The sequence below is a fragment of the Pteropus vampyrus genome, unplaced genomic scaffold, assembly GCF_000151845.1.
Source record: "Pteropus vampyrus isolate Shadow unplaced genomic scaffold, Pvam_2.0 Scaffold151, whole genome shotgun sequence".
Classification (NCBI taxonomy): Eukaryota; Metazoa; Chordata; class Mammalia; order Chiroptera; family Pteropodidae; genus Pteropus; species Pteropus vampyrus.
Genome location: NW_011888932.1, coordinates 759,864 through 781,630, shown reverse-complemented (window position 1 = coordinate 781,630; position 21,767 = coordinate 759,864). Strand labels below are relative to the sequence as shown.

At 34.6% G+C, this 21,767-nt stretch overlaps 1 protein-coding gene across 1 annotated transcript in view; it reads right to left on the bottom strand.

Annotated features, from left to right (window-relative positions):
* PATJ (PATJ, crumbs cell polarity complex component) overlaps nucleotides 1-21,767 on the bottom strand; it is a 320,321-nt gene that overhangs the window by 218,362 nt on the left and 80,192 nt on the right. The window contains exons 18-21 of the mRNA XM_011369533.2: nucleotides 14,564-14,773; nucleotides 10,616-10,732; nucleotides 8,628-9,023; nucleotides 4,618-4,741 (exon numbers count right to left, since the gene is read on the bottom strand). Coding sequence (XP_011367835.1) covers nucleotides 4,618-4,741; nucleotides 8,628-9,023; nucleotides 10,616-10,732; nucleotides 14,564-14,773 — 847 coding nt within the window. The remainder of the gene's footprint in view (nucleotides 1-4,617; nucleotides 4,742-8,627; nucleotides 9,024-10,615; nucleotides 10,733-14,563; nucleotides 14,774-21,767) is intronic.

The window sequence follows — 21,767 nt, the reverse complement described above, 5'->3', positions numbered from 1 at the left end:
TTATTTATATTAAACTAAATAAGTAAAATATTTAATATGTCACATGGTGACAAGTCCTATGGTCGAAAATAAAGCAAGGAAGTAGGATAGGGATTGATTATAGAAAAGAGTTATAACTTTGAGTATGGCCTCACTGAAAAGACAACATTTCAGCAATATAAATATTTTATCAAAAGAATCCTCTATGATCGTATTCTTACTACAAAATTTCCTCTATCGACCTAGGCTGTCTCAATTACAGGCGCTCCAACATTTCACTGATTTTAAAAAATAATTCAACAGAATAACAAATAACCAAATTAAAAACTTGCATTTTTAAAGGAGCTTTGTTTATAAATTCCAGAACTCTTCTACATTTGTTACCTTATTTAATTTTCATATTGAACTATGAGGTAGGGAGAAAAGATACTAACAACCTTATTTTATAGATGGGGGAACACAGTCTAAGGAATTTTGCCAATTAGAATGTGCAAATTTACCTGATGTGCCATCTGTGTCATTTTCCCATTTACTGAAAAAAAGAATAATTAAGGCAGAGCTGGGCATGGAGTCCTACGGTACACGTTTAGAGACCTGCACCCATGTTGGCATGAATCCATTAATCACTCTTAGATATACCGCGGTATCCATTATATCCCATCCACTATAAATTCCTACCCAATCCTTCTTTATCATGTTATACAAATACGATGAATTGTGCATCAAATGCCTCCCCTAAATCCATATATTTATAATATATTTTAGAGATCTGGCTTATCAGAAAATTAGAAATAAACTCTAACAGATACGGTTAGTCTTCTAAAACTTTTTCCATAAGCATCACTTAAACTCTCCATTTCTTTATTTTGAACAAATTTTCTAATAAACTCATTAGTATTTTTGCTTTTTATCTTGTCTAGAAACATTAGAATCAAGATCTCATCAGTTGGCGACGCAAAAGAATCTGAGGGGGTGAAGATAACTGATGCTCAGGTGGCTTTGATGGGAGTCTTTGTTGCCTTTTCCCCATCCCCGTGCACTCTTTGTCCCATCCACTGGGGCCAACATTTGACTTGCAAAGCAGTCAAATCTATATCACTGTCCCACTGTTCTAGCTCTGTTCTATGTCTGCTTCTGCCCCACTGAGGAGGGACCTGGGGTGAGACTGAGATTCTGGCCAGAATGGCCTAAAATCAGAGTTTCAAAAACAGAAAACCAGCTCAATTTGCAGAGCTATTTCCCACTCAGCGATGCTGGTAAAAGCAGCCTATTAAAATATGGCATTGGGTTTCACAGGTCGCTGCAGTTTAAAACTGCATTCCCTGCTCCACACAAAGGTTGCCCATTCCCTTTCCTCTGCTCCTCCTTCATGGCCCTTGCTGGTGCTCAGGCACATGTTTTTATCTCTCACAGTGCTTGACATAGTTTCGCATTACAGAGCTGCTCACCAACTGCACCACAGTATCCAGGAGCCCATAAAACAAATCAAGTTCTCAAGGGCCTGCACTGTGGTTAGGTAATGGCCATACAGGAGCACAAAGGTTAGAAAAACAGGGAACTTGAAAAAAAAAATGTTCTGGGTAAATGGAAGGTAATGCTTACAGAAGAGGAATGGGAAAAATGTTCAAAAGGTTTACACTTGGTGAAGTGCAAGAATACAATGGTCAACAAAACAAAGCAGTAAGAATCTGAGTAGAGAGGAGATTGGGTTACTGTACAACTTAGCAACTGGGGGGAAAGGGGAATTGATATGCTGTTGAATAACCACACATGAGCGGCATGTCACTTTCTCATTCAACAAATATTACTTGAGCGCCTTCTATGGTAACATAATCAGAGATAAGCCTTGCCCTCCAGAAGGTTAGTTTGTAAGTTTATAGTACAAGACTGGCATGCAAATGAGTGTGTGTGCCTGACTCTTGGGTGCAATGACAGAAATTCACTTAAGGGTTCACTGGAGACACACTCCAGGCAGCAGCAGCCAAAGAATGAGAAAAGGAATTGCTTTCTGTCTAAAATCTTCTGAAATTTTGTAACACTAAATGTATTATTGATTTTAAATTTATCTAGTATGCTTTATATTATTAATTATGCTAAGTTGTAAATTTATTTCACAGCTCATGAGGAATAGAGGCTCATTGAGGATACATAATTTTGGATTGAAGCACAGGGTCAAGAATAGCCCTTTACACACAGATTCTCAAAAATAATTTTTAAATTAATTGTTCACAGATAATACTAAAATTGTCTGTTACTAAAAAGCGGTCAAAGAGCTACAGATTTGTAAGAAGCCTTAGAGAACACTTAGCCCAAATCCTCCATTTTACAGTTGAGGAAATGGAGAGGCTTAGAAAAGCCTGAGGGTTTGCCTGGGAACACAGTAGGCTAAATGCTTGGTGCTAAGTGTTCTGGGACTGAAACAGTCTGCCTCTCGCTTGACAGGGCTCTCGAGAGCAAAATGAAATTTTGAGTAGCATTAACTCAATATGTATGCTGCTGAAATCTGTACTGACCATGTATCAGTAATTTCTCAGCCCACCCATGCTCAGCACCAATCCAAATACTCATGCCTGCCACACAGCATGCTTTCCGCAGGCTCTCAAAAAATTGTCCTAAAAGCATGTGGTTATGAATGCTTTTCTAGTGAGGACAGGTTTAAGATATATAAGTTTAGCTTCATTCCTCAAAGCTATAATCTCTGAAAATAAATTCCCAAGGCCTTGCAAAGTATTCGATTAAAGCAGTGTAGTGGGTTGATTGGTGGCCCCCCTAAAAGATACATCCATGCCATAGGACTTATGAATGTGACTTTATTTGGAAAAAAATATAATTAAGTGTCTTGAGATGAGATCATCATGGATTACCTGTATGAGACCTAAATCTAATGACAGATGTCCTACTCCATAACTGACAGAAGAAAAGCCAGATAGGAAGAAGAGAAGGAGTGATGCAGCCACAAGCCAATGGGGAGCCACCAGAAGCTGGAAGAGGCAAAGAACAGATTCTTCCCTAGAAAGTTCAGAGGTAGCACAGCACTTTGATTTAGGAATTCTGGCCTCCAGAACAATTAGAGAATTAATTTCTGTTGTTTTAAGCCAACAAGTTTGTGACAATTTGTTACAACAGCCCTAGGAAACCTCACACAGGCAGCAGAAGGCGAAAGAACTAACCTTGAAGTCACCTAGATGATATGCAGGGCAGAGCTCATGTGGGGCTAGATCATCCCTTAAGACTATCTCTTTCCTTATATTTTTCCCAACTCCACTGCCCCTCCCCACGAACACCTACTCCATAAATCTAGTCTGTTCCCTTCAGTCCTGACTGTATAAAGCATGCATAGTTCCTAACCAGGGGCAATTTTGCCGCCTAGAGGATATCTGACAATGTCTAAAGATATTTTGATTTTGATCATGACTAGGGATAAGAGTACCACTGGCATCTAGGGTTAGAAGGCAGAGAAGTTGCTAAACATCCTATAATGCACAGTTAAACCCTCCGCAATAAAAAATTATCAAGTCCAAAATAGTACTCACTTTGCTACGAAGTATCAGTGGTAATCAAACAGATATGGTCTATTTATTTATTTATTCATTTGTGCTGTAAATCTTCTCCAAATAAAGACTACAGAAAATTGTGCTGAATTTTAAAATCAGTATACTGGGACAGTTTTGGCAGGAAAAGTTCCATTTTTTTCCTAGTCATAATCAGATACATCATGAAAAACCAAATAGACTCATCTAATCTTAGATATTTAAAATGAACTCTTTTGACCCATAGAGAATTGACGATAGCTATCGACTTATAGATGTCTTCAATCTTTACCATTAAAGATTTGGACTTTACTTAACAGAATGCTGAATTCACAAAAAATTGTTATACAATTTTCTATAGTTCTTTCTCTCCCCTTACAACATATTACCATACAACACAAGAATTGCCCACAAAGAAAGACTTTTCTTATAAGTAGAGTCATAACAGGTGAAGGACAGCATAAATCCTGAACAATGACTCCATAAATCCCAGTAAATGAAAGAACCTAATGGTCTTACCTAGGGATCCTAATATTACAACATTTGATGTTTCATTGTTGAAGAAAAATTATTTTTTAAAGTCGAGTTTTCAAAAATACATAAGAATCAATACTGGGGGGAAGCAGAGAGAGGCATGACACTTTCAGGATTCTTTAATGGAAACTAAGTTATTAATGCACCAAAATTGACTGTAATATATGACTATAAAAATGTTTCATAAATGTTTAAAATATGCCTCTCTTTATTAATATTTAACAACCCCATTCAATGAGCTAACAATATCACTTAACAGCATCAGAGATTTTAATATATATTAGTAGAGACTTATTTCAGATTCAGCCTAAGGTACTAGGTTTAGTTTTAATCCATACTGCTAATAAAAAGCAAAATGAGGCAGAGAAAATGTTCTCAGAAAACAGAACCTGAAAGTTCTAAGTTAAAATATGAGCCATGTTATTCTTGCAGATATTTTGAAGCAGATTAATAAGATTTAAATTAAAAACATCATAATGAATGAAAATGTGACAGTAAAATTCATCACATACAAAAATAAACCTGAAAGAGCAAAATGTAATTTGTGTTTATGAGAAAAAAAAAACCCACAAACCTAACTCCAGACTGCTTTTTGTTAATGAATTAAGATTTTCCAGATCATCAAATCTGCCTTGTTGACTGTTTCCTTCAGTTGAGGGTATAGAGGGTAGGGAATCGATGCCAAAATTTTCTTTCATCTTGAGAGGAAGAAAAACAGAAATGCATTAGTACTTTATGATAAAACGTGAAACACTGTAAAATTGTTCAAACCAGATAATGATGATAGTGGAAAACTGGCCCTGCAAACAGACCTTCTTTTATAACAGTTTATATTGTGGTAAGCAGTTACAAATGCTGGTAACTTAAAATCTACGAGTGCAGGCTGGTAAAACCTGTTTTTTCCAAACACTGGATTTTTTAACAAATTTGTTTCCTAAACATTAATAAGTAGATTTAAATAAACATTTACCAAAGTAGAGGCATAGAAAGATCTATTAATTCAAGCAAGGTTGATGGTTGATACACACTACCTCCTAGATCATGTTAGATCACCATTTAAATAGGTGATCCCAAAATACCTGGTAAATTTTCATAGCTCTAGACTTTTGCTATGCCTTTCCTAGCACTCTCATTTGCTTGGTGAACACCCAATTACCCAAACTTAAAGCCAAAGATAAGCACAGTCAGTAACTTATATTTTTTTCTCGATCTCCTTTTCACATCTTTCATGATTTTCCAAAGTTAAAATCTTTCAGAACATACAATTTTCACTGAAGTATTTTATTATATTTTAAAAACTTTTATAGGCATAAAATTAAATGACAATATTATGGCCACCATAGGGATATATCTTGATTCAACTGGGGTGAATAGCGCTATATTGTTCTCTATTTTTGGAAATTTAGGTTGTTCAAAACAAAAATGTGAATTACATCTTTTACAATAGTCTATTTTTTAAAATTAAGTTATATTGGACAGACTTCAAAGGTAAGATAACTTCCCATAAACCGATGTACCAAATACTGCTAGATTTTTCCAGATTATGAATATACTAAGTATATTACTATCTCAGATACCTCATGGAGCCTACAGAACATAGAATTCAACTCAAATATTAGATAGAAGTAGAAAGGAGATATGACTACTTAGTTGCCTAGAATAAAATAAATGAGAACTTATTAGAGAAGGAAGTAGGGAGGAGAAAGTAGGCAACGAATACTTAAAAAGAAAAAATTGCACAGCAATTTTTGGACTATTTGGACATTTAAAAAAACATTAATGGCAATTATGTAACTGAGGAACAAGAGAATTGATACCTGAATCTGAGATTTCAATACAGTGGGTATGAGAGGTTAGACCTTTAGAAAAATGAATTCAGGTTTTTTTCCAAATAGAGAAGAAAATAATATACCATTATTTTCAGGTAAATAATCCTCAGGCAACAAGAATAAGATCTTTAAAAAATAAGCAAAAGACTTTAACAGACATTTCTGCAAAGAATATTTGAAGATGGTCAATAAGCACATGGAAAGTTGCTCAACATCACTAATAATAAGGAAAATGCAAATCAAAACCACAATGAGATATTACTTCACACCTATTTAAAAAGAAAAAAAAAACAGAAAACAAGTTTTGGTGAGCATGTGGAAAAATTGGAAAACTTGTATACAGCTAGTAGGAATGTAAAATGGTGCAGTTGCTGTGGAAAACAGTATGGTGGTTCCTTAAAAATTTAACATAACATTACCGTATGATTAACAATTTCAATTCTGGGAATATACCCCCGAAATTTGGGTATTTGAACAGATATTTGGGTACCAATGTTTATAGAAGCATTACTCACAAAAGCCAAAGATAGAAACAACCCAGATGTCCATCAATTGATAAAAGGTAAACAAAATGCAGTATATACATACAATGAAATATTAATCAGCCTTAAAAAGGAAGGGAATTCAGCATGGATGAACCTTGAAGACATCATGCCAAGTGAAATAAGCCAGACACAAAAGTATAAACATGATTCTACTTACATGAAACACCTAGAGTAGTCAAATTCTTAGACAGAAAGTAGAATTGTGGTTGGTTCTAAGAGAATAGGCAGTTATTGTTTAGTGGGTACAGAGTCTCAGTTTACTAAATAAAAGTTCTGGAGATAGACGGTGGTAATGGTTGCACAATAATGTAATTGTATTTAATGCAACTGGAACTGCAAGCCTAAAAATATTTAAAATGATCAACTTTATGTTATATATTTTACCACAATTAAAAATAGAGAAGCAATGCCACCCTTGTTTAGGCAAGACACATTAGGGGTGAAACAATCTGAATCCATACCAGTTTAGGGAGCAGATAGAGGTTACCTCACATATTAGAAAGCTAGGAAATTTTACACAGATTGGGTAATTAGGATGCATGTCCTTCAAATTGTGAGCTTTGAATGTTGTTATAAATAAGCTTGTTAAAGAGTGCTTCAACAAACAATAGAGTAAGTGGTTACAACGTGAAGATCGTCAATATAAACTTACAAGAGAAATTTTTTAAAAACCTAATGTTATGCAAATGAGTATTTGAGATCAGGATAGAATTTAGACTGACAGTATGGATTCAAAAATTAATGGGTCTCAAACAACATAGGTGGAAATGAAGATCATATAGTTGGAAAGCCATGTTAAATGATCGAAAAGTGACTAGTAGATATTGACATTAAATATGCATTAAAATAATTTTAATAAAATTATGTCATTAAATGTGAGAATAGGCAAAAATTACCATTACACAAGTTTTCAAATATGAACATTTAATTAAATTTATACAGTAAATACTGTGAAATACATTTATATCATCTATATTCCTAAATGTATATTAAAATGGGCCTAGATTTCAGGTCGCCTTATGTTGGAGTAAAAGAAAGTTTTCTTTTTATAGAAGAAAGCCACAATAAGGGAGTATTTATGAATCTTCACTAATCTGTGATTAGAATTTCCTCCATATAACTGAATATTCTGTTTTGGGGTCAAGCACTTACCTATATAGGAGTGAGACTGGCAAAGGTAGAAAGCACCAATGTCAAAGGCATTTTCATATTAAGGTATTTACACAATCCCAAAACATGTGTTCTCTGCTAGACTGCCCAGAGTCCTCTATTATAGGGAATCCTCTGAGGTTCCATAAATACATTAAGCACAGCACCTTGCATAGCAGAAGGACCCACAAGCATTGGCAGAAGGGAAAGGTCTAAGAGAGGCAAAGAAAAAACTCTGCTCTAACTGCCCGATGAGAGGGCAGATGGACGTACACTTTGTACATCTCTGCAGGAAAGCTGCCAGTGAGGGAAGCACCACACTGCAGCTGAACATATCACTCTATATCCCTATATAATACATTTCTTTTCATTTGCCTGGAACTTAATTTGGGGCAGGAAATAAACAAAGAAAAATAAAACACTAATAAATGTCCTTAACAAAAGAAAGATTCCAACTGGTGACCAGTTAACTTTAATTTTATAAAAAGTAAAGTTTATTGGTGATTTAATAGTAAACACAAAACTATTAGAATATAACACTTTCCTGCCAAGTATCACAAATAGGCAGTATCATAAATGTAAAGATAATTTTCTAGAGGTCAGTGACTTTCTGTTTAGTATCTTGTAATACAGAGAACAGTATGGATGAACAAGATATAAACAACAATATATCTTTAATCAATTTGCCTTGACTTCCCTAACGAATACACTATGTGAGAAATATAAAGCTGTGTCTCCCTGAGGGGAGGAAAAATCACAAATGGTAAGAGAACTCTTCCTTGAAATGTGTAATTAGGAGAAAAACAATTACTAAAAAGCTAAAGGAAAAAACCACTATGTAGCAAGGCAACCATAGCTTACTGACTCCAACTGCAAGTTGTGTAATACAGAAAAGATGAGTTTTTACTTACGGCAATACACTGTATGGTACATCTTGGAAAAAAGATTAACTATGAATAGACTCATTAAATTTTGTTTTTTTGAAAGTTACATGACATAGAGACTGGGATAGGGAGGGGAGGATACAGGGAGGGTGTAGAAGATCTGTTCTAGACCCTTACCATGTTTTCAGTGCTATAGCCATATTGCTGTTTCTCCTGGGAATATACACTCATCACAGATCTTGCTTCTTGAGGCTCAGGTGGTTCACTATCATGTAACCACTGGGTACGAAAGTAAATTTCCTTCATGGATGCAACAGGAGCAGCCTGTTGAACATGGGATGAGGGATACAACTCCATGGACTGCAAGCAATCTTGATATAGCTCATATTCTTCATCAACAAGCATTTCTCTTTCTTCACCCATTTCCTGCACTCTGGGAGTCAGAAATTCATGCATTTCCCAGGCCTCTTTGCTGCTGTCAATCTCTTTTTGTTGGGACTGGAAAGATTTCCCCAAATTTAGAAATGGTTCATCCACAAGTTCTTCTTTAAAATAGGGTTCATCTCTAAATCCCTGTTAAAAAAAAAAAGTTGCAAAAAATTAAACTACACCTGTCCTAAAGATGCACTCCACACATTAACTAAAAAATTAACCCCTGACATAACTATAACAACATTATTATATGCCAATTCATAGATAACATGAACGCTTTCCATTACAAATGAAGAGAGATACAAGCTCACTACCACACAACTCTCAATCCAGGAAAAGAATGAACAAAAAAATAGAGACAGAAATCTGCCCTTGGCAAGGTGAATGAGTATTCTAAAAAAATTCATTACACATTAACCACCTGAAAATTCTCAGTCAGAAATAGGAAGTTTGTTAAACTTCTACACTGAATATTTAACCCACGAATCTCATATAAAAACTAGTACAAAAATACACTTTTTACTATTAGTTGAGAAAGCAAAGACTTAAAAGGTCAGGAGTTTCAAGCTTCTGTAACTCAGAAATTATGGCAATTTGATCAAAATATATTCTTTATACACTAAAGATATGGGGAGTACGTCTCAAATTGAGTACTATTATTTTATAATATATAATGTAATAAAAAATATAGTTTTCATCTGCTTTGAAAATATGACAAAAAGGGATGAATACAGTATGCTCTTAGTTTATATTTCACTAAACAGAAGATCAAGTACATTCAAGTGACGCTAAAAAGTCAGAGATGTGTGAGAACTTTGTTGACTTCCTAGAAAATGCCTGAGGATGATATGGATCTGCTGAGCCTTTGGCCTAACTCTTAGGGACCTCATGGTGCTGGGTGGAGTGAGGCTCAAATCCCTCTAAGGGGTCAGTGACATTTCCTATTTTAAGTCCTATTTATTAAGTATTATTAAATATAAATTCCTGAAATGAATTTATTCCTTTCCATTGCTTCCTCGCTTGCAGCTAAATATCACTGTGGTGAAGCTTTTAAATTAACAGGGCATACCAAATACTGCAAACTAGTTAAAATTTTTTGTAAGTTGCATTAGAGGGTATATTTGAACATCATACGGTTATGAAATTTTAACAAAAAAAGTCTACACAAAAAATATATATAATGAACATAATAGGACTAATATCAGTTTGAGACACTGTCAACAAATTATGTAAAGAATACCAAAAGACAGTTGTCAACAAGTAAAGCAAAACCATACTCTAACTGCAAAGAGCAAAATAAGCACAATTTGTTTTAAAAATAAAAAAGGAAATGCTTCAAAATATACTTTCTAAAATTAAAATAAAGTCAGGTTGAACTAAATAACTCTTTTCTTTAGAAAGTATTCAATAAGAAGTTCTCTTGTACAGGATTTTCTACAGCATTTTAAATACAGGTCTATTTTCAAAAATATGTTCTACACTCAAAATTTTAAGAATATATTAGTATAAAAGAAAGTATGTTCTCTGAAAATGACTTACACTTGGCCAATGTCATTTATGGAGGCAATGTGATATAAGAGGAAAAAGATTTCAAATAAAAAAAATTAACAAAGAAGGGGGATTATTTGAATTTTATCTATTTAGCTAAGGGAGTAGGAATAAGCTTTCGTCTTCTTCACAGAAACTTTAGCTCACAGCAAGCCATTCATGGGGGAAATAAATTTACTAAATACCTTCGGGGCTTCAAGTATTAAAGATGAATTTATATCATGAATTGTTTCTGAAATTTCAGTCTTGTCTTCATTAGTGTTTGAATGCAAAATGTAACTTTCTTCCTCTTTATCATTTTCCTGAAAATAGAAGCATTTTTTATTTTTAAACATTTTTTTATTTTGAAACAGTTGAAATGTTTTTGCCAACCATGATGCTCTTTTTTGACTGAGATATAACTGACATATTAGTTTTAGGCATACAACATAATGATTTGATATATATATTGCTAAACCATTACCACAATAAATTGAATTAATATTTGCAACTTTCAAATATACAATACACTACTGTTAACTACAGTCACCACGTCATACACTACATCCCAAGGACTTATTTACCAGATAACTGGAATTTTGTACCTTTTGACCTGCTTAACCCATTTCCCCATCCCCAACCTTCTGGCAACCACAGAAACACTTTTATAATCAAGATAATCAAGAAAATACTTTGGTTTCAAGCTCTCTTTAGATTAATTCTTATTTTTCCATTAAGTGCAAGTACACAATAAAATTTATGCACATTATTTTATTAGAACAAGCTTTTCCTTTAATAATTAAAAAGAAAGCCATATTCAGGTCAAAGCTTCTCAAACTTTTTATTCTTTTTATGTGTTCCTTGAAGAAAAAAATCACTTTCCCAGGAATGGACCTTATTATTAAGAAATGTATAAGTATATACAGGGTGATATTCAAAATGTTTAACAATGGTACAGTGTAGTCACTGTCCATCAGAAGAGGAACAGCTCACTATCAGTCCCAGGTAATAGCATAGCCACTATTTATCAAGTCCTAAGTATATATCACAATCTACAGTAAATACTTTTATATGCTTTATCTCAGCGTCATCTTTACGATAATCCTGTAAGGTCAGGATTTTATATTTTATATTTATAAAGAATAACAGCAAACAGGCACATGTTTAAGCCCTTTAAATATACCAATTCATTTAATATGTTTATCAATATACTCTGATTTCGCTTCAAATGTTATTTATTATTAATATATACTCTAAGAAGTAGGTGGTCTTATTAATCTCATTTTATAGAAGAGTGGAAGAGACACAGTAATTTGCCCAAAGTTACATAACTAGTCAGTTACACACCCAAAATTTGAACCCCAGCTGTCTGGCTCTAGAGCCTGATCTCAACTACTGTGTCATGCAATTCCCATCTTGTAGATGAGGAAGTGGGAGCTGGTAAGGTTAAATAACTCGGTCAAAGAATACACAGCCTTGCAAATCACAGAACTAAGCAAAAACCCACAGTTGTCTGGCTAAAGAACTCCATTGCCAGCTCTGTTCTGTTAGTTCTGAAGATAAAATGCAGTTTTTAAAGTCAGTCCATTCATTTTTTTGGATCTGGTCCATCCGAGGGGACTTTGTAGATAAGAGAAGGTAAGTCACATTTGTGGTTAACATGAAAATTATTATATACATAATATGTATCTAAATAAATAAGACTATAAGATTATATAATATCTATAAATATATTATGTAGATAATATATATCTATATGATACAAGACTCAATAAAAAATCATTTTGTTCTCCTGTTTATATTTATAGCCTTTCTGCTGCGACCTGACTTTCGACCTCTTTATTTAAACTCTATCCTCACTTCTGCTGAGAATGAGTAAATGCTCAGTAGATATTAGGGGGTTAGACAAGTGGCCACCAACTGAACCATGAAAGAAGAAGAAAGACAGAGAACTTGGAGAAGATCCATGCGTCACTATTTATAGCTCACAAGTAGTTTTGCTAGAAGAACCCAGATGTTAAATAAGGAATTAACAACTGGTAATTCCACTAAGAATTTTTCAAGTCTTGAAAGTGACCTTTCTTTCATCCCTTTACTGGCCTCCCACTCCCAAGTATCCTGACAGCCTTCTGCTCACTCAGGGAAGCCTGGACAAAGGTCCATCTCACAATCATTACATTCTAAAATCTTCTAAAAGTGAGGCTCCGAGGTCTCAATCTTTCTACATCTCTACTCCCTGCCAGAAATAGCACAGGAATCCATACCCAGTTCGTACTGTTCCATTTCTCACACTGCCTGAGACTTCCTTAAACTGCTTCAAAGTAAAATCATGCTGTTTAAGTCCTGTAGGCCATAAACAATTTATGAGTTCCTCCAGCAGTTCAAATAATCATCAGGGAAAATCTAGACAAAGTTCCTGCCACAATCCAAAAATACCAAGAAGATGAGGTCCTTGTAAGACTACCAACATTTCCCTTCCTTAATTTGTCCGAAAATCAAATTGGGTATCTCATGGTATATATTAGCTATGGCAACACCCACACACTAAATATGCAAAATAAAGTCAGGAACTTGACCTAGCTATGTGCTATGCTCCATTCTGAAACATTTAAAGTGTCTGACAGGTACAATATACAGACATCTTTATGTATAATAAATGAAATATAAAAAAGTAATACATGAAGGTCATGCTGATGTTCTCCAATGTTCTGCAAAATACATATGTAATACATGAATCTATCTATACCTGTACCTATGTATATAAACATATCTGTCTATATGAACACTTATAGTATGTTAATATGTTTCATAGAATAAAATTTTAGAGTTAAGAAAGATCTTAGGAGTTCTTTAGTCTTATTCAGCCTTTTCAGAAATGAAAAAATAGGCTCAGAGATGAAAAGTAGTACACCTATCATCAAATTATGAGTACAATTGTTTCTCAGAGTATAAAATTATACATTAGAATTACGAGGTGACTCACTGAAGGGGCAGATTCCTGAACAGCACATCAGAATCCCTAAGTCAGAATCTCTGAGGTTAAGACTTGGGAAACTGCATTTTAACCAACTCCCAGATGATTCTTAGATAAAGCACATATCTCTGAGTTTGAAAATCTCTAGACTAAATCATAGCAAAGGTAGAAACGGAGCCCAGATTCCTTGAAATCCAGTCCAACACTCTACTGTAACCATGCTGTTTCAGACATGCTGTATGCAAACTATACTAGTGACAACAATTAAAACAGAAATATATAACATTGTGGCTGAGAGCACAGGGTCTGAAGCCACTTTGTTGAGTTTATATTCCAATTCTGCCCCTTACTAGTTATATCACCTTGGATAAGTTATTCAGCTCTCTGTCCCTTGACTGACTCATCTGTGATATGAGTAATAAGAGAACCATCTCTTAAAGTTCTGTGAGGATTAAATTAGTTAATACCTGTAAAAGGCTTAAAATACTGATTGACATATAGTAAGCACTTAATAATACTTTAATACTTCTTGAAAATTATCATCAAGTAATTTTTTGCACTGGGGAACCTCAACAGCACTATAACTGTAATGTGGCCTTCGATCATAAACAGTGATCTGGCCCAGTACATGAGATTAGCAATAAGATTACTTCAAGATGCCTGGAGTGTATAGTAGTTTAGATGGTAGGTTACAAGGCACTTTGATGGTCAGAAAAGCATATTAAAATCTCATTGCCATATGGTTAAAATGATACAGTTAACTGGATTTCAATTTATCATGCCATCTCGACATCATTTCCAAATGAAAACTAAAAGGCATAAATACTTATTTTAATTTACATCATAAGGAATGTGATGAGACCTTAGAAGTCTGCATGCAGATAAAAATGGTAGTAAAAGTGTAGTAGTAGGACTAGTACTGTTAGCAGTTGGCATTTATGGAATAATGTGCTAAGTACTTAATCTATATCATCTTTAATTCCCCAAACCCTATGAGAAATCATTTTTTTTTTTTTCTGATTCTGTCTGTAAGTGAAAGACATTAAGAAACTTGCACAAGGACACACATATAGTAAGCAGTGGAACAAAGATTCAAGGCCAAGTGTATTCATCTCCAAAATCCATGTTCTTAACTATTACACTATTATCAATTCCTAGATTAACAAAACTCAACACTTACCACCAAAGGCTTACAGATGCCAAGGCGTACAGTGCCTGGTGGCACAGCTTTCAACACTTCCACAGCTTCAGCAAGTGCGGTGTTGTCCAAACAGTGTTCATTGACTGAGACCAGGCGGTCTCCAGGTAATAGTTCTCCACTTTTTTCTGCAACACTATTCGCCACCAGGGAACGAATCACAATCACTGATCTTGTGGAATCTAAGGGGTCCTAAGGATCAAACAAAGACGAAAGATAAGTCAGTTCCCTGAAAACAAATATACAGCTTTAAGACAGTTTATGTTTACTCCTGAAACTCATTTGACTATTTATTTATGTGTCTGGCATTCTGGTGATATTCTTCCAAAGAGGACACAATCTATTAAAATATCATTCTAAACATCCACACAGATTATCAGCGTGTACCAAGCTGACAACGAAAACTTAATAATTTTAATTGCACATATGAGTGCTCAATACATATAGATTTCTTTTTTAAAACTTTTGGTAACCGATATTTTGTTGGATTACAAGAGGTGCAAGGACAACCTGGCAAAATTCTGACATCCTCAAGCATAGTCATCCTATAGACCAAAGACAAGCCCATCTATCATTGCTCTTGGGCAATAAGTAGGCCTCAAGAGAGGTGTGCTATGGGAAATGATACTCCATTCTTAGGCATTCTGCCAGTATAGAATCCTTCTGCTAAATCACTTAAATTCAAAAAAAGACATGGAAACCATGTAATATTCCACTGCATTTAAAAAATATATTTAAAAACGTGATACCCTAAAATTATGACATAGTATAGGTACCCCTACGTGAGAACTCTTCATACATAGAAACACATTGAATAAAACCAATGCGCAAATATCTCTCATCCATTGAGACTTCCACATTTCTTTTCATTACGCACTGAAGAGAACGCTGACATTTTATAGATACATTTGGTTAATAAAAACCAATTTATAGCCCCTATTATTTTTTATTTTATTCAACAAACTGATATATAGCACTTAATATGTGTCAGGCTCTGTTCTAAGTGCTTCACAATCATTAATTCAACCAATCCTTACAGCAAACTCCAGGATGTGGGTAGATTTATTGTCTGTATTTTATGAGGAAACTGAGCATCAGAAAGTTAAGGAAACTTGCTTGCCAAGATCACCCAGTTGCTAAGCGGAAAAGCTAGGATTTAAACCCAAGCAGCGTGGTTCCTAAGCCCTTACTCTTGGCCACCATTGTTCTGCCATTTGTTCTGTACCATGATGATAGTCAGACGAAATTGGAAATAAAGAGTGGTGAATGCAAAGACGTATACACATGGAAATCTTATTGTTGAGTAGAATCTCTATTTGTCCTGATGGTGGAGGTATATGGTCCTATCACTGAACCTCAGATTTAGTGTGGAAAAAAATCCCTATCACAACAGGATTTCTTTGGTTTGTCTATTTCACTCTTACTGTTTCATTATGCACAGACCGTTCCATAAAGGCAAGACGTAGTAACGTGAGATTCTACTATTGTTAGTTTCAATTAAACTCTTTCTTAGAAAGTAGAGAAACTGCCAAGTTCCAGGCTTGTTTGTTTGAAGTGGCTGATGGTTCTTTTGAACTTTTCCGATCCAGTTTCCTACACTTCTGTGTTTCAGACATTGAGGTTAATTTTCGAGTATTACATAGAATTTTAACCAAATATGCAATATTTAAATCAACAAAGGTTAAACAGTTAATTCCTTGAAATATGCCTTTAAACAACTTATCTTACTTTCCTTAACTAATCTTGCTTTTTCATTCCCAAGAGATTCTTGGTAAATTTCTAACATGCTCTGATCTATAACACTACATATTTATGGAGAGGATTGAAAGTAAGTACAGTCATGGGAACTCATTAATAAAGTACATAGTGTTAAACTATAATTACACCAATATTTTCAAGTAGAGGGAGCTATTGCATAGGAAGAAAACAGAAAAGAACCGAAAAAAAAAACAAACAAAAAAAAAACACACACACAGTGGCATATCAGCAGGCAATCAGCACAGCAATATAAAAGAGCTGTCTATTTTGTCACTGGCAACCATGAATCACAACACACTTTTCATTCTGAAATATGAAACCATTAGATTTTAAGTTTGACACACTAATAAATAAGCTGTACAATTATGTCCTTTATTTAGGATGTCAGATTTTGATGAAAGGCTTTTTTATTGGGGGGAAGGGAAACGACATAATAGCTTATTCCCCTCATGAAATGCACAGAAAGCAGCCAGCATTACTTCATATTAATAATTACTAAACTTTCTTAGAGAAAATTGCAACAGTAAAATAAACTGAAAGCAAATAAATTAATTCACTAGGTTGGTGTGAGCAATTTCTGTAGTTTCACATAACACTGAATCAAAAAGTACTTATTTTTAACCTGAATAAATAGGTGAACTGTTTTCCAAAATGCAACCAGTTGAAATGATAATTAGAAACATTTCAAAGGAAGTTTAACCAGGAAATAATGGAAATAGAAAGATTAATAGATTTCTCTTATTATAGAAAAGTCATGGTGAGCACTTATTTACACAAAGTGCAGTCTTCTTTAGATCTCAAAATAGTACCAGGTGTGCTTGCTTATAAAAATTTATTCAGGCTTAGCTCTCTAGTTATTCTAAACACTAAATCTATTCTACCCCCACTTTCCTGGAGAAGAGACCCCAATGGTGGCTTCTTTGTCACTTATAAATGACAAACTACCCACTTCTGAAGATGCCCCCATTATGTATAATCACTACTTCATTTCCTATGATGACTTTTCTAACCATGTGCTTTCCCATGTTGCTGAATGAAGTTAATTTAATGAGCAACAGCCATTTCCTTTCACGGTCATCACATGTAGCAGCTATCCTATGGGAAAACAACCACTGCTATTGCCTACTGGGGTGGCTACTATTTTTAAGGCTCGGATGCATAAAAAAATGCTAAAAAACAAAAAACGTCCAGATTTAGGCTGCTTCTCATCAGAAGTCTGTTTTCTGAAAATATGGTCCATAATATCACACCCACATTATATCAAACAAAATGTTATAAGGATATTTCTCATGACCTCTATCCAACTCCTAGACTCCAATCAGATTTTTTAAGTCCCTATCAATTTTTATCACCTTTAAACATAATTTTTAAAACCTCTAACTTTTCTTGTTGTGGTAAATAACACTGCAAGGAACATTGTATTCAAGAATCAAGATATTTGAGACTAAACAGTCAATAGGGGGCACTAAACACCAATCACAAATCACAAGAAACATCTTTTACCATGCAAGCCATTCTCCTCTTCTGAAGGATTCTTTTCCCTCTTTATTCAAAAGTCTTATATTATTATATATGTTCTAACACTACCCCATGTTTGCTTAAACTCAATCTTTTATGAAAATTGTTCCCTACAGCTCTCAAAAATATTATCAAACTCCCACAATCAATTAGAGAACAGCCAACCTTCACTAGAATACTACATAAGAAAATGGATTTGACTTTAATTCTCTTCATTACTCAGCTATAAAATCCTAAGAGAACCCACCTAACTGCTCTGTCTCACAAGTGAATAAAAATCATCATATCTGCCTGAAGAAAAGTGGATATAAGGATTTTTGAAGTCTCTGGAAGTGACACTAATGTTTGATATCTATTATAATCACAGGATGTGTCAATGTTGGGGGAAATCCAAGTTGACAAAAACTCCTCTACTAATCCCAAGTGGCATTACCATTCACCCAAGCCTTCATTTACTCTCCTTCACCCCTCCACTGAGTTGCTCACTACAACGTGTCAATTCGATCTTTCTATTCTGATTCTATCTCTCCATTTCCATGGCACTACCCTGATTCAGTTTCTTGTTATTTCCTGTCTGTGCACCTGCTACGATCTCCCAATAGGTCCACTTATCTCCAACCTTACTCTAATCAGTCTATTTTCTCCAGAGATGAAAGAACGATCTTTAAAAATTAAAAATGTGATCATAATTCTTCCTCTGCTTAAAACACTTCAGTGACACCCACAGCCTTCAGGATAAAGTCCCAACTCTTTGGCAGAGAAATTCCTTCAGGGCTGCAGTTCAGCCTCATCTCTTACTCTCCCCACATGTACCACTGCCCACTTGCATTTGCCCCACACTGTCCTAACAATACAGAGCTACTGAAAATCAGAAACTGTGAAATGCTTTGGCATGCTTTGTGACATTCTATAAACCATTCCGTTTGCCAGGAATGTTCTCCCTGCCCTACTGCCACTTACCTACATCTCTGCTACAAGAGCCAGTTCAAGTGTTTTCTCCAATGAAGAGCTTTCTCTGACTCCCCAAGGACTCAAGCACCTCCTAATCTGTGGTACCTCTAAACATAAAAAAGACTTTCCATTACAGCATTTGTCATAATATATATAGTTTCCTTACTGTCCCTGACCTCTTAAAATAAGTTAGGTTCTTCTGCTAGATATACTCATAGCATCTTGCATTTTCTCTATTATAAAATTTTTGACATTTTACTGGAATTATTTTAACCATCTTCCCCAACAAAAATAAGTTCCTTGAGAGCAAGAACATGTTTGCTCATTTGCTGCTCTATTTCCAGGACCTACTACAGTGCCTGCCTCATAGAAGGTACTGAAGAGTAGTTGAAATATCGAGTGGCTGAATCTAGTTTCTCTCTCCTCACAGGATTTGGTGTACTGGATAAGTACACCATCATATATGAATAACAACAACAGCATCAACTGGTAATACTTTCCGAGCTCTTGCCATGCCAGGCATGTATTTGCTAAATGAATGAGTGTGGGAAGAAGGCAAATTGTGTAAGGTATATTTACTACTTTGCCAAAGTGTATAAAATCGAGCTTCTTAAATATCACACGTGGCCACTAGAGGTTTCTATTTTAGTACCTAGCTGATGAAAAGTTGGAGAGCACGGAATGTGCAGCGTGCCTGCATGGACAGGTAAAACTGCCTTTGTTTGCTGAATTTACCTTTACATTTACTTTCTCAAGAATCCATTCATTTGGTAGAACATCTTTACATGAACATATACAAACATGTGACAATCATTATGCTCAAATGGATGAGATTCAAAGTTTCTGAAGTGTCTATAAAATGTATTATATGAATATCTGTATACATTCCCACAGATCAAAGAGACCAGAGTTCACATAAATAAAGCAGAGTGCAGGGGTGTCACTGGGGGCAGGAAAGTTTAGTTGAAACGTGGGCTCTGTCAGAGACAGATATCAACTAGAAAACATGGACAGTTATAACTATAAAGCTGCCTCAAAACTAAAACTACAAATACAGACAAGCAAGTATGGAAAGCTTGGCGAAAAGGCACAAAGCAGGGAATATTACATAAAGAGGAGACAGAAGAAATAAATAAGAAGAACACTGGTCACATTTAATAAATTGGCTAATGCATTATTGGTGACGCATTTTTGAAAATAAGAAGCACATGAGACATACACCAAGGAATGTTCTGACATTCAATATTTATAGGCTTTGGAGTATTACTCCAGTGAAGAAAAACAAAAATCAAAGTCTGATGATGTCCTAACTATATAGATTCAAAATAAAAAATAACTTTGGGTTCTTCTTCTTTTAAAATCTATTCTATATCCAACACCCAAACTTTTAAAAACATTGAGTAATGCAATAGGAATTTAGAGACCACAACAGGAAGGCAAAGAGAAAGATCACAGCTTATTTCGGATAAAAAATGTATGTAAATTACTTTACATGTGATAATTCTGACACTTATTGCCAACTGAGTATATTCAAATATAAAGTTAGTCTATAAAGTATTTAGTTAAAACCTAAATAAATTAACAGCTAAGTAAATTTCCAAGATAAGATCTCAAGGAAATTACTAAAATGGAGAATAAAAAAAGAAACCACTAAGTTTAAAAGGGAGACAACTATTTCATCCTGAAGGTAGGCAGAGAAAGAAATTGGGTACAAAGAAAAGCAAAGAAAAAGCTCCTTTACGCACACATGAACGTACGTGCGCGCGTGCGCGCACACACACGCACACGCACACGCACACACACACACACACAGAGAGAGAGAGAGAGAGAGATACAGAGATACAGAGATACATCTTAAGGAAAAAACAGTGATCTTCAGATGCTCTGATACACAGCTGGCATGAATTAAAATTTTCGTTGTTAGCAATGTCAGTCAGGAAACAGGAATTTAAAGATTTTTTATTTTTTAACGGAGAAAATATACATAGAAGAGAGAGACAAGGAAGACAGATATCCATTCTGCCAGTGGTAGGATGAGTATGGATTAGAAGTCAAGAGACAAGTTTTGTTGCCAGCCTGGCTGTGTATAGTCTCACAAGTTCTTCATGTCTCTGAGTCAGTTTCCACAATTGTAAAAAGAGGAAGTTGGATACATGACAGTTATGATCTATTCCACCAACTCCAAAATCCTATAAGTTTGACAGAATATCTTGAGTCGAATTTGTCATTAATTTCTACCAACACATTCACAAAACTACCATAAAAAGTAGAAAATGATGGAAGCTAATTAAAAACACAGCATCAGCAATAAAGATGTACTATGGTCACAAATATGCTATAATTTTAGTTAGTGATATCTTTTAAGAACTCATAAAAAGGTGACTGCACAAGATCTAACTCCCTGAGTATTCTACCATCTAAACAAAAGATATAACAAAATATATAACATGTACCCTTTTTTTATAAGATGAGTCTTCAAACAATTTTTTTTCCTTTGCATTTTTAGATAATAACAAAAGACACATCAGAGACTAAAAGTTGAATTAAAATCACTAGACTCGTCTGGTTTAAGATAGTGGGATGTAATTAATTATACTCAAAGAGCTTCTGATTTGACCAACAATCTAAGCATTTACTTTTAGGAAAGAGAAATAAATGTATTTATAGTGAATGCAAGGCAATAACTAAATGATTCTAATGAATAATAAGCAAGATTTGTTTTCAGAATATCACCCCATTTTTAACTATTTTATAATATAGCTAAGTATTACACTAATCATACCAATTACCACAACACCATCATGTTCAAAATCTGTACCTACAAAATACATTCAGTGCACTCAAGATAAGTTAAGCTGATATGGTTCCTCGTCTCTTATTGCTTCCTAAATACTATTAGTCATTAAGAATAGATTTTTCCACTCATCACACATAGAATTAAATAGTCCCTGAGCAGTGT